This window comes from Pelophylax lessonae (genome assembly GCF_965119305.1).
Source record: "Pelophylax lessonae genome assembly, chromosome: 4".
Classification (NCBI taxonomy): domain Eukaryota; kingdom Metazoa; phylum Chordata; class Amphibia; order Anura; family Ranidae; genus Pelophylax; species Pelophylax lessonae.
In genome coordinates, this window is record NC_138771.1 from 54892326 (window position 1) to 54906035 (window position 13710).

General features: G+C 46.5%; 1 protein-coding gene across 1 annotated transcript; it reads left to right on the forward strand.

Moving 5' to 3' along the window:
• Positions 1-1256: 1256 nt before the first annotated feature.
• On the forward strand, positions 1257-3822 carry LOC309554523 (uncharacterized protein; the record flags this gene model as incomplete). Its single annotated transcript, XM_082256273.1, has 2 exons — positions 1257-2063; positions 3784-3822. The coding sequence occupies 2 exons, from the start codon at positions 1257-1259 to the stop codon at positions 3820-3822; spliced, it is 846 nt and encodes a 281-aa protein (XP_082112399.1).
• Between the last annotated feature and the right edge of the window lie 9888 nt (positions 3823-13710).

The following is a 13710-nucleotide window of genomic DNA, read 5'->3' on the forward strand; positions in this document are numbered from 1 at the left end:
CGCAATGTCGCAGTACCGCAAAAGAAATCGCAGATCGCCGCCATTACTCGTTAAAAAAAAAACACAAAAAATGACAAAAATCTTTTCCTTTGTTAGTAAACGCGATAACTTTTGCGCAAACCAATCAAAATACGCTTTTTGCGATTTTCTTTACCAAACATATGTAGCATAAAACAAATTGGCTGAAAATGTTAAAAAATTTTGATTTTTACATTTTTTGGGGGAATTTCATTTTCATAAAAAAATGTGAAAAATATTGTTATTTTTGCGAAATTGATGCTCTTTTTTTGTTTATAGCGCATGATAAAAAAAATCGCACAGGTGATCAAATACCACCAAAAGAAAGCCCTTTGTGGGACAAAAAGCACGTCAAATTCGTTTAGGTACAGCATCGCACGACCGCGCAATTGTCCGTTAAAATCACGCAGTGCCGAATTGCAAAATAGGCCCTGGTCAGGAAGGGGGTAAAATCTTCCGGGGCTTAAGTGGTTAAGTTACAACAATGTGATGTACCATTACCTAAATTATGTTTTTTTTTGCTTTTAACATTTTAAATTAATGTATTGTCTTGTCCTAATTCTTTATGTATAATAAAATGTGTAATTTTTGAGAATTCAGATTTTTCTCCATCATTTGCACCTATAAAGTCCCACTTTGCCCCCTTTATTGTAGTTACCTTTATTATAGGGATGTGGTGCTTTCTATTGTTCTAAATCTCTAGCAATATTTTTCAAAACATTACCTAAATGATGCTTATTGCAGAATTCTGCATAAGATCTGCAACACTGAATGCTACCAAAATGTGTGTTATTGTTAATAAAATATAGACGCAATCTTTAGCCAAATATTGCAGATCCATCAATGTAATCTACACCCTAAGGGTTGTTTCTAACAGGTTTGAAATGGGCATTAGCTATATGAAAACACAGAAGTGCATATCCCACTGAGTTACTAAGTAATACATGGGAGGGAACTTTCTAGCCTTTCTCAGAGAAATTCTGCAAGCAGTATAAGCATATTTCAAAATACTGGGACAGAGTAAATTACATTTCATTCCTGAAGGGGTGAAATCGCTCACTTTGCCCTGTGCTGAGTCTTCTTCCCAGGGACCCCCTGCCTTGTCCTGCTCTATCCCATGAAGCTTTGATGTGTTGATGATGGTGGAGAAGGTGACAATTCACACCTCTGCACACTGGATAAAGACTGTGGTAGCCCAGCTCTGCTCAACACTCAAAAAGCACTGGACGAGCAGATACATGGACAGCTCATCTGTACCTCTCCATTTCCAGGGCTGCAACATGTACCAGAACTGTACCACTCTCTACCAGTGTGGCTATCCTAGCTCTGAGGGATACAGCAGTCTTTCTCCTGCTTCTTCCATTGACTCCAGTGGCCTTTCTCCTCCATATATGCTTTATACAACTTCTCAGGAGGCCCATGGTAATATTCCTTCAACCAACTCTCAGACAATGAGCTTGGAAGCTCAGACAAAAAACTTTGCCGAAAAGAAAAGCCGAAGGAAGGGCAAGCTGCCGTATGGTCAACGACAAAGCGCCAGTGAAAGAGAGAAGATGAGGATGAGGAACCTCGCCAAAGCTCTTCAGAACCTCAGAAGATACCTTCCTCCTTCCATGGTTCCTGCAGATAAGCCTCTAACAAAAATTGAAACTCTTCAGTTGACAATTCGCTATATATCACATCTGTCATCACAGCTGGGACTAAGTGAAGATGTCTTAGAGCAAAGAAAGTTGGAGGCTATGCAAAGGGCAAATAGATGTCCCCAAGGCTTTAGTCGCCACATGGATATGACACATTCGTATTGCTCAGAGCCTGCAGAGAAGAGTTGTATGTCCTTTTCATCCTCTACAGAGCCCACGGCTCCAAAAAGACTTATGCCTGTTGAACCTGTACTACAGAACACACAAAACAGCTACAACATGTCATATGAGATCCCTTACTTCTCAGAACTACAAGCCAGCCCTCAACAGCTGCAGTATGCAACCGCAAAGACCACAGTGCCTCAACTTTCTACTGAATTCTACTCCACGTGTCTCCAGCAGATGGTAAGAGACTATGAATTTTTCTATATTAAAATATTTTATAACTATATTACATTGTTTAGATAAGTATTTGCTTCTGTTCTTTCATATTCTTTGGTACTTTAGACTTAACTCTACAATATCTGTAGTCTTCTGCATTGATGACAATAACGACTGTCTAATAGGAAATAATTGCATGTCAATAGATGTGAATAGCAGCCAGCTCTATAACAAAGGCTTAACTGTCTGGTACTTGCATGGGCTCAGAGAAAAAGGTGATGGTATGGGGCTAATGGCCTAGACAGCATTTCAATTGCCCAGAGTTTAAGGTCACAGTTGAATTTTATTGGCTTAATAGAGTGGTCTCAAAAGTGAGGCTCTTTGCTAGCCTTTATACCTGACCCTTAGAGCACTATTCCTTACACTGGTACAAGGCAGTGTTCCTCCAAATAATGTTTGTGTTATTTGGGGCATAATTCCTCCCACTGACACCAAAATGGGGTACAATTTCTTGCACTGGTCCACTATTCCTCCAACTGATGCCAACATTGGGGCATAATTCCTCCCACTGACTCCAAAATGGGGTACAATTTCTTCCACCGATACCAATGATGATCCACTATTCCTCCAAATGATGCCAACATTGGGGCAAAATTCCTGCCACTGACTCCAAAATGGGGTACAATTTCTTCCACTGATACCAATGAGGGTCCACTATTCCTCCAACTGATGCCAACATTGGGGCATAATTCCTCCCACTGACACCAAAATGGGGCACAATTTCTTCCACTGATACCAATGAGGGTCCACTATTCCTCCAACTAATGCCAACATTGGGGCATAATTCCTCCCACTGACTCCAAAATGGGGTACAATTTCTTCCACCGATACCAATGATGATCCACTATTCCTCCAAATGATGCCAACATTGGGGCAAAATTCCTGCCACTGACTCCAAAATGGGGTACAATTTCTTCCACTGATACCAATGAGGGTCCACTATTCCTCCAACTGATGCCAACATTGGGGCATAATTCCTCCCACTGACACCAAAATGGGGCACAATTTCTTCCACTGATACCAATGAGGGTCCACTATTCCTCCAACTAATGCCAACATTGGGGCATAATTCCTCCCACTGACACCAAAATGGGGTACAATTTCTTCCACTGGTCCACTATTCCTCCAACTGATGCCAACATTGGGGCATCATTCCTGCCACTGATACCAATGATGGGGCACTCTTCCTTCTTCTACCAACCACAGGCACTATGTAAATGATTTAATTCCACTGACCACCAAGCCTGAGATATTGGAGTTTATTTACTAAAACTGGACAGTGTAAACTCTGGTGCAGCTTTGCAGAAATTCCAAATCAGGTTCTAGGTTTTATTGTCAAAGCTTAATAGAACAAGCTGAAGTTAGAAGCTGATTGGCTCCATGCCTGACTGCACCAGAATATTTATTCTACAGTTTTAGTAAATGAACCCCATTGTTTATTCCTACCGAACCCAAGATATTTTCTACCCCCATCCCCAACAATCTGGCTTTCCTAAAAACTGGCCCATTGTTTAGAAAGTTTGGAGATTCCCGGTTTAATATATTGTAATATGTTAGTAGCATATCATCATATTATCCTAGTATTTATTGCCCTTTGCATTATTAGCTAATCCTACTACATCGAATCCCTATTAGTGTGTTCTTACCTTTATTCTAACCTGCATTGTATTATGTTTTTTTTTAGATAACTTGTGACGAATACTCCCAGGTCATGAACCTGTAAGGAAATAAACCCATGCCTCAACTGAAAGAGAACATTTGACACTCAACAAAGATTAATCATTTAAATTATTCTGCATTCTGTATATTTTTTTATATATGTTTGTATTTGTTTGAATGTAATTTGTCTATATTTATGGTAACATGCAATTATTTATTAAACTTTTATTTTTCTAAATGATGGCACACTCTTTTGAAAGCAAAATCAGAATTTTATTTAACCTATACATTTAAGGAGTGACATTATTGTTTCTTTTATGCTTTATATATAAGCTTGATAAACTACCATTATATATCATGGATATTTACTAAAGGCATTTAGGCTGCCAACATATCCTGATAGCTGGAATGGTACGTTTGTGCCTATGGTGGAGTTAGGGTGAAATGCTGCAGTCACATACCTGTCTTGGGCCTCATTCACACTGGGCGTACTATAGTGTAGGCCCATGCAAGGTCATGTTTGGGGATGCAGAGGTGTTCCATGTAACCCCGTGCAGGAAGTCCTATTCAAGTCAATTGGGACAAAGCGGCGGCCACGGTCACCCTTGTGGCTCCCAATTTGGCATTTATGTGGTAGCAGTGTCTGCATTTGAGGTAGTGCACTCACACCCTGAGAGATGTCACTTTAGGAGAAGCATCGGTGTCCGTGTCGCTATAATGTTCTAATCGACTTTATTGGGACCGCTTGCATGGGGGTGCATGAAACACCTGTGCACCCCTGTGCTGGGAACCACGGCCCTCACACTGACGTATGCTATAGTTTGCCCAGTGTGAATTATGCCTTATAGTAGACAAAAAAAGTGATCAGCCAGGGTAATTTTGACTGGTTTGCCAAGCAGGCTTAGGCAGGTCATACACAGTGACAACTTATTTCCTGAAACCACGGGTAAAAAAACGCACAATTCCCCCATCAACAGTGCTGACAGAGGAATCCCTCTTGCCGAGCTATCGATCAACTTGGGTACAACCAGCCTGCCAGATTCTCTTACGATTATCGCTAGTAGCTATAGCAGCATAACCACTGTCGTCTCCCGCTGCTATAGCTGCTAGCAATGATCCTAAGAGAACGCGGCAGGCTGGTTGTACCCAAGTTGATCAATCAATTTGGTACATTAAGCCTGCCCTTTAACGGTTCGAATCATGGCCGCTTCCTGCTAAACCAGCCTTGGATGCTCGAACCATGTATGGCCGGCAGGGCCGCCATCAGGAGGGTACAGCCAGTACTCCTGTATGGGGCCCCGGCACATAGGGGGGCCCGGACAGCAGGAAGATCGGTAGGATGACAGCATACCTCCCAACCTGGGCAGGACTGTCCCGCTGTACAGAGGCTTTTGCCGGCATAATTCTGGTGATAGATGTTACCTCTAGCTCAGAAGGACCTGCAGCAGTGGGAACATTTAAAACAGCCAGGGATTGGCTAACAAACCAGCTGGGTGTGCACTATGCAGCCACAATGAGAGACTGCACCTGTCAAATTCATGCTTTGATGTCAGTAATGGGCGGGACTACTACTCAAACCCCCCCCCCCCCCCCCCTGTGTCAAGCAACATGTGCATAGGGAAGAAGGAGAAGGAAGATATGGCAGCCAGCAACAGAAAGGTAATCATGTGGAAGATGGGGGACCTTTGGGGAAGATAAGGGCAGAGAAGAGGTGTATGTGTGTTGCAGAGGTTGTAGCAGTTGGGAAGAGGTGCAGTACAGAGGCATTTACATACATTCGCTACTATGTACAGCTTGGTATGGCACTTCTCCCGATTGTTAACATTGGCCTCAATGGAGAATCTTGGTCAACTTGGTATGGCACTACTCCCTGTCTAACATTTGCATCTATGGGAAATCTTGGTCAGCTTAGTAAGGCAATACTCCCTATCTAGCACTCTCCTGAACCCTGTGCATAATGCACTTCAGAACCCTGCATTCTGTATCTAGCATTCTCCTGAACGTATTCCTGACCCCTGCACTCTGTACGTAATGCATTCCTTACCCCTGCACTCTGTACGGGGTTGTGAATTTGTGGAGGGATTTGGGGGGTTGCGCTGTGAGGGGTGATTGGGAGGGCTTTCTGCTAGGAAGAGGGATTGGGGAAGGGGGTGATAATATCATTTTGATATTTTCGGTGGAAGGGGGGGGGCCCTGTCAGGTAGGCTGTATGGGGGGGCCCTGTCAGGTAGGCTGTATGGGGCCCCAGGATTTCTAGCGGCAGCCCTGATGGCCGGCCTTAGCCAAGCAGCATCAGCCAGGGTCATGGAGGGTCTAGAAGAAGTGGATGTTCTCTGATCCAACTGTGAATGGTTGGATTGAGTAAGTGTTCACTATTGTCTATAGGGACCTCTAGTTTTACTGTTTATTGAATCTACATGTTCCAAGTAATTGACATCCTGGACTGAGCAGAGGTTCTCTGTTGTCTGTGTGGACATACTTTGATTGTCCATTGACAATAAAGCGAAGTCGGCCATGTAGACCATTTAGCCACAGGAAAGTAGGCAGTAAGTGCTGCCGAGAACTCCATTAACATGTGAAGTCAGCTCTGCCAACCCTGCAAAATTTTGATTTCTTATCCCATAGCCACAAGAGGAAGTGAGAGCAAATTCCTGCAAAGTGAGTGAAATCACCGTTAGTCACTAGAAGTAATGTCCACATTGAAAGAACTCCCATTTAATCTTGTTCTGGTGACCACCCAAAAAGTTGGGATTTTCTTTCACTGTTAGTGATAACAGTCACCGGAGAAATAGAGGGGATGAATCTCCCTAGCAGATACATAGACAGCAACAAAAACCTGACATGGGTTCTAACCCCTCACCACTCTATCCAATACAAGAAATACGTTTTGCCTTCAGTTCTACTTTAATGTACTTTAAGTGTTATCTGCTGGTGGGTGCAGGCCTGATGTCACACACACACCTTATGTCTATGGGCTTCTCACCCCAGCCTAAAATTTTTATTTTATTTTGGATAGAGTGGGGAAGGTTTAGAGACTTGTTTTTCTTGTGTCCCTAGGGAGATTCCAAAAAATAAGTAAAATCTCCTGCGCTCAGGTGCTGCTTTATAGGGAAGGCTGTGTTGCTGGCATCTAGGCTCTTGCTGCCCTCTCAGGACGATGGGTATCCACATGGACTGGAAACCTAGAAAAACAACAACCACTTGCTGATCACAATATGTGTATATATATATATATATATATATATATATATATATATATATATATACGTATATATATATATTCGTTGCGGTTTGCAAGTGGTTTTCCAGGGTTATGGCTATCAGCCATAACCCGGGTAATTTTTTTTTCAGCCGGTGGCTGGCTTTCTGATGAAAGCGGTCAGAGCAGCTCATTAGCCGCTGCATCACTTTCGGAAGTTGGTGTTTTGCGGCCTTACCGTTTTCACTAGTGCGCCAGAGAAATTATCTGATGGTGCGGCCAGCTGGTCACGGAGGCTGACAGAGACCAGACCCTCTCTGTTTGTTTCTATAGCCTTGAAGGACAGGAGCGACATCATGATGTCACTTCCGTTCTAGGGCAGAAGTAAATATATATATTTTTTTAATCTTTTGCTTTTAGGCCCCTAGAAGCTGTTATTAGTAGGGTTGAGCGGACACCTAGATGTCCGTGTTCGATGGGTTCGGCCGAACTTTAAAAAAAAGTCCGGGTCCGTGTCCCGGACTTTTACCGAACTTTTCCCGGACACCGAACCCCATTGAAGTCAATGGGGACCCGAACTTTAAGGCACTAAAATGGCTCTAAAACACCAATGGAAAGGGCTAGAGTGCTGCAAATGGCAGCAAAACGTAGTTAAGAGCATGGCAAGTGCTCTGCAAACAAATGTGGATAGGGAAATAACTTAAAACAACAAAAAAAAAACAGAAAAATAAAACAATGTTCTTCATCTCTGAAGGACGAGGCCCATATGGAGTAGGAGGGAGGTTGAGGTGGTGGTGGATGTGGCGGTGTCATAGGCGTGCGCACAGGGTGTGCCGGGTGTACCTGGGCACACCCTAATCACCTAGGGCACATAGCATTATCGCTCTGTTTGCCAGTGAGGAGATGGGAAAGATCTCCCTCGGACCTGCTCTGCTCTATTTCTCTTTGCCAGCAGGGAGAGTAATGTATCGGGGCCATGTACATGTAGGCAAACACATGCATGTGTATTTCAACTTTGGGGTGCACACCCTAATGCAATAGGGTGCGCACACCTATGGGCGGTGTAGGTGGAAGCGGCGGTGGAGGAGGACCAGGGCCGGATTAAGAGCATCATGGTCTTGGTGCTGAGGATTTTGAAGGGCCTTAAGGGCCGTGCCTTGGCATGCACCCAGAGGAGGAAGGGTGCAGCCATGCATGCCTAATTCAACATGGGATGCTGTCTCTGAAGCCCATAAACACATCCATGCATCGGCAACTGTCCCTCCTTGTCAGGCCTTCGCGCTGTGTGGGGATGTTCTGAGGGTGCTGCCTGGGGAAGCGAGCATAGAAGCCAGACTTCTGTGTTTACAAGTGACAGAAGAGCGGTCACAGTGAATATGGCCAACCCGGGGCCTATATAAAAGGTAGGGGCCTGGAGCTGCAGCTCCAATAGCCCCTACGTTAATCTGGCCCTGAGGAGGAGGACGAGGTAGCCAACACTGCTTCTTTTCACAAATTTTAAATGAGGGTACACCCCAAAAGAGTGAGAAAGAGCAAAAATGGAACAATGGGTGGGTAAGGTCGGTATCCATTGCTATTCTGCACAAGGTACGGAAAAGTCCCGTGGGATTCATGCCTGGTTCATTTTAATGAACGTGAGCTTGTCCACATTGTCTCTGGACAGGCGGCTGCGCTTGTCTGTTATAACGCCCCCAGCCGTGCTAAATACCCGTTCAGATAATACACTGGCTGCAGGGCACGCCAGCACCTCCAAGGCGTAAAGGGCAAGCTCAGGCCATGTGCCCAATTTGGAGACCCAGAAGTTGAAGGGGGCAGACCCCTCATTCACTACATGTAGGCGTGTGCACACATACTGCTCCACCATGTTGGTAAAATGCTGCCTCCTGCTAAGACGTTCCATCTGAGCTGCTGGTGCTGCTGTTTGTTGTGGCGTGCTGACAAAGCTTTTCCACATTTCGGCCATGCTAACCCTGCCTTCTGAGGTGCTGGCGGTGCCCTGGTTGCGTTGGCGACCTCCTCCTCCTCCTCCTCCTCCTCTGCCTTGTGCTTCCACTGTGGCCCCGCTGTCAGATGGGAATGCCAGCAGCATCGCATCTACCAGCGTGCGCTTGTACTCGCGCATCTTGCGATCGCGCTCCAGTGAGTGAATTAAGGACGGTACGTTGTCCTTGTAACGGGGATCCAGCAGCGTGGCCACCCAGTAATCAGCACAAGTTAGAATGTGGGCAACTCGGCGGTCGTTGTGGAGACACTGCAGCATGTAATCGCTCATGTGTGCCAGGCTGCCCAGAGGCGACGAAAGGCTGTCCTCTGTGGGAGGTGTATCGTCCGTGTCCTCTGTATCCCCCCAGCCACGCACCAGTGATGGCCATGAGCTGGCCTGGGTGCCACCCTGCTGTGAACATGGTTCCATCTCCTCCTCCAGCTCCTCCTCCAGCTCCTCCTCCTCCTCATCCTCCAGAACTGTGCCCCTGCTGGACAATTGTGTCCCTGGCATTTGTGTGTGCAGGAACCCACCCTCGGAGCCCCTTGCGAATGACTGCCCTGAAAGCCTTTGAAATGTTACCTCTTCATCCTCCTCCTCCTCCTCCTCATCCTGTGCCACATCCTCTTCCATCATCGCCCGAATTGTTTTTTCAAGGAGGCATAGAAGTGGGATAGTTAAGCTGAGAACGGCGTCATTGCCACTGGCCATGTTGGTGGAGTACTCAAAACAGCGTAACAAGGCACACAGGTCTCGCATGGAGGCCCAGTTATTGGTGGTGAAGTGGTGCTGTTCCACAGAGCGACTCACGCGTGCGTGCTGCAGCTGAAACTCCACTATGGCCTGCTGCTGCTCGCACAGTCTTTGCAGCATGTGCAAGGTGGAGTTCCACCTTGTGGGCACGTCACATATGAGGCGGTGAGCGGGAAGGCCGAAGTTACGCTGCAGCACTGCCAGGCGAGCAGCAGCAGGGTGAGAACGCCGAAAGTGCGCACAGACGGCCCGCACTTTCTGCAGCAGCTCTGACATATCGGGGTAGTTTTTAAGGAACCTCTGCACCACCAAATTCAGCACATGCGCCAGGCAAGGGATGTGCGTCAAACCGGCTAGGCCCAGAGCTGCTATGAGATTTCGCCCATTATCGCACACCACCAGGCCAGGCTTGAGGCTCGCTGGCAGCAACCACTCATTTGTCTGCTGTTCCATGCTCCTCCACAACTCCTGCGCGGTGTGTGGTTTGTCCCCCAAACAGACAAGTTGTAAAACTGCCTGCTGTCGTTTAGCCCTGGCCGTGCTGAAGTTGGTGGTGAAGGTATTACGCTGTCTGGATGAGGAGGCGGTAGAGGATGAGGTAGCGGAGTAGGATGAGTTAGGAACAGGAGGCAAACTGAAGCGCCCTGCAATCCTCGGTGGTGGAAGGACATGCGCCAAATTGCTATCCGCCTCAGGCCCATCCGCCACTGCATTTACCCAGTGTGCCGTTAGGGAGATATAACGCCCCTGACCGTGCTTACTGGTCCACGTATCGGTAGTTAGGTGGACCTTGGCACAGATGGCGTTGCGCAGTGCACACCTGATTTTTTCCCCCACTTGGTTGTGCAGGGAAGGGATGGCTTGCCTGGAAAAGTAGTGGCGGCTGGGCACGACGTACTGTGGGACAGCCACCGACATAAGCTTTTTAAAACTGGGCGTCTCCACCAGACGGAATGACAGCATTTCAAAGGCCAATAATTGTGAAATGCTGGCATTCAGGGCCAGGGATCGCGGGTGGGTAGGGGGGTACTTCCTCTTCCTCTCAAGTGTTTGGGAGATGGAAAGCTGAACACTTCCACGGGACATTGTGGAGATGGTTGTTGGTGACCCAGGTGGTGGTGTTGCTGACAGATCGTCTGTTTGCGGGGTGGCAGGTGCCGGTATGACTACAGAGGTGGCTGGAGCGGCCGAGACTGCAGCAGAAGAGGAAGCAGGATGAGCCAGAGACGTTTCTTGGTTTTGAAGGTGTGTACTCCACTGCAGCTCTTGCTTTGCACTTAGATGCCTGATCATGCAGGTTGTGCTCAGGTTGAGAAGGTTTATGCCTCGCTTCAGGCTCTGATTGCACAGGGTGCAAACCACTCGTGTCCTGTCATCAGCACATTTTCTAAAGAACTTCCACGCTAGAGAACTCTTTTGAGCTGACTTTGGTGCGCTCGTTCCCTTGCTGCGTTGGGCAGTAGCAGGCGTAGTGTCTAGGGCACGGCCGCTCCGCTTCTGCACCCTGCTCCCTCTTCTGCTGTGCTGGTGGCTCTGTGCGACCACCGCCTCTTCCTCCAAAATACTCAGGTCACCTGCATGACCTTCATTCCATGTGGGGTCGAGGACCTCATCGTCCTCCACATCATCTTCCACCCAGTCTTCACCCCTGCCCTCCCTGTCGGTCTCCACAATGCTGAACGCCGCAGCAGTTGGCACCTGCGTTTCGTCATCATCGGAGACGTGCTGTGATGGTCCTTCCATGTACTCATCTTGAGAAATAAGTGGTTGGGCATCGCTGCACTCAATCTCTTCCACTTCTGGGGCAGGGCTAGGTGGATGGCCCTGGGAAACCCTGCTGACAGAGTCCTCAAAAAGAATAAGAGACTGCTGTATGGCTTGGGGCTCAGACTGCCTGCCTGATTTGCAAGGGGGTGAGGTGAAAGACGGTTGGACATTGGCAGCAGGTGCCAACTCTGACCTTTCTGCAGTAGACTGGGTGGGAGACAATGTGAAGGAACTGGAGGCACTGTCAGCAGCAAACCAATCTACCATCGCCTCCACTTGTTCTGGCCTCATCACTTCTAGGGGCGTATGATGCCCTACCAAATACTGCTGCAGGTTCTGTCGCCTACTCACACTTGAGGAAGGTGTTTCACTTGTGCGTGTAGCTGGCACAGATCGACCACGTCCTCTCCTTGCAACAGGAGCTCTAGCAGCAGCACCACGACCCCGGCCACGGCCCCTATTTGACGCTCTCCTCATATTTCTGAAATTTAAGATCTTGCCCTAGAAAGGTCTTTATTGAATAGCAGAACAAAAGAACAACAGTATCGCACAGGTGTATCTCACAGTCAAATATGCAAACTATGCCGCAATTTAATGTTTTTTACACCAAAAGGGTGTGTATTGAATAGCGGAATAGGATAAAAAACTGTGTATCTCACACGTACAAACACAGACTAGGCCCGATTAAATTTTTTCCTACCCTAAAGGGAGGATGAGGAAGAGGAGTATGGAACAGGCAGCACCCTCAAATCTTCAGAAGTATGAGATGAACCTCAAAAACTTGGAAAGGTGGATCTCACACGTACCGACACAGACTATTCCGCAATTTAATTGATCCCCAAAGGTTTTTATTGAATAGCGGAATGGGAAATATGATCAAAAAAAGTGTATGTATCTCACACGTACAGAAGCACACTAGGCCCCAATTACTATTGTTTGTACACCTAAAAGGATGGAGGAGGAGGAGGAGGAGTATGGAACAGGCAGCACCCTCAAAGCTTCAGAAGTATGAGATGAACCCCAAAAACTTGGAAAGGTGGATCTCACACGTACCGACACAGACTATTCCGCAATTTAATTGATCCCCAAAGGTTTTTATTGAATAGCGGAATGGGAAATATGATAAAAAAAAGTGTATGTATCTCACACGTACAGAAGCACACTAGGCCCCAATTACTATTGTTTGTACACCTAAAAGGATGGAGGAGGAGGAGGAGGAGTATGGAACAGGCAGCACCCTCAAAGCTTCAGAAGTATGAGATGAACCCCAAAAACTTGGAAAGGTGGATCTCACACGTACCGACACAGACTATTCCGCAATTTAATTGATCCCCAAAGGTTTTTATTGAATAGCGGAATAGGAAATATGATCAAAAAAAGTGTATGTATCTCACACGTACAGAAGCACACTAGGCCCCAATTACTATTGTTTGTACACCTAAAAGGATGGATGAGGAGGAGGAGGAGGAGTGTGGAACAGGCAGCACCCTCAAAGCTTCAGAAGTATGAGATGAACCCCAAAAACTTGGAAAGGTGGATCTCACACGTACCGGCACAGACTATTCCGCAATTTAATTGATCCCCAAAGGTTTTTATTGAATAGCGGAATAGGAAATATGATCAAAAAAAGTGTATGTATCTCACACGTACAGAAGCACACTAGGCCCCAATTACTATTGTTTGTACACCTAAAAGGATGGAGGAGGAGGAGTATGGAACAGGCAGCACCCTCAAAGCTTCAGAAGTATGAGATGAACCCCAAAAACTTGGAAAGGTGGATCTCACACGTACCGACACAGACTATTCCGCAATTTAATTGATCCCCAAAGGTTTTTATTGAATAGCGGAATAGGAAATATGATCAAAAAAAGTGTATGTATCTCACACGTACAGAAGCACACTAGGACCCAATTACTATTGTTTGTACACCTAAAAGGATGGAGGAGGAGGAGGAGGAGTATGGAACAGGCAGCACCCTCAAAGCTTCAGAAGTATGAGATGAACCCCAAAAACTTGGAAAGGTGGATCTCACACGTACCGACACAGACTATTCCGCAATTTAATTGATCCCCAAAGGTTTTTATTGAATAGCGGAATAGGAAATATGATCAAAAAAAGTGTATGTATCTCACACGTACAGAAGCACACTAGGCCCCAATTACTATTGTTTGTACACCTAAAAGGATGGAGGAGGAGGAGTATGGAACAGGCAGCACCCTCAAAACTTCAGAAGTATGAGATGAACCCCA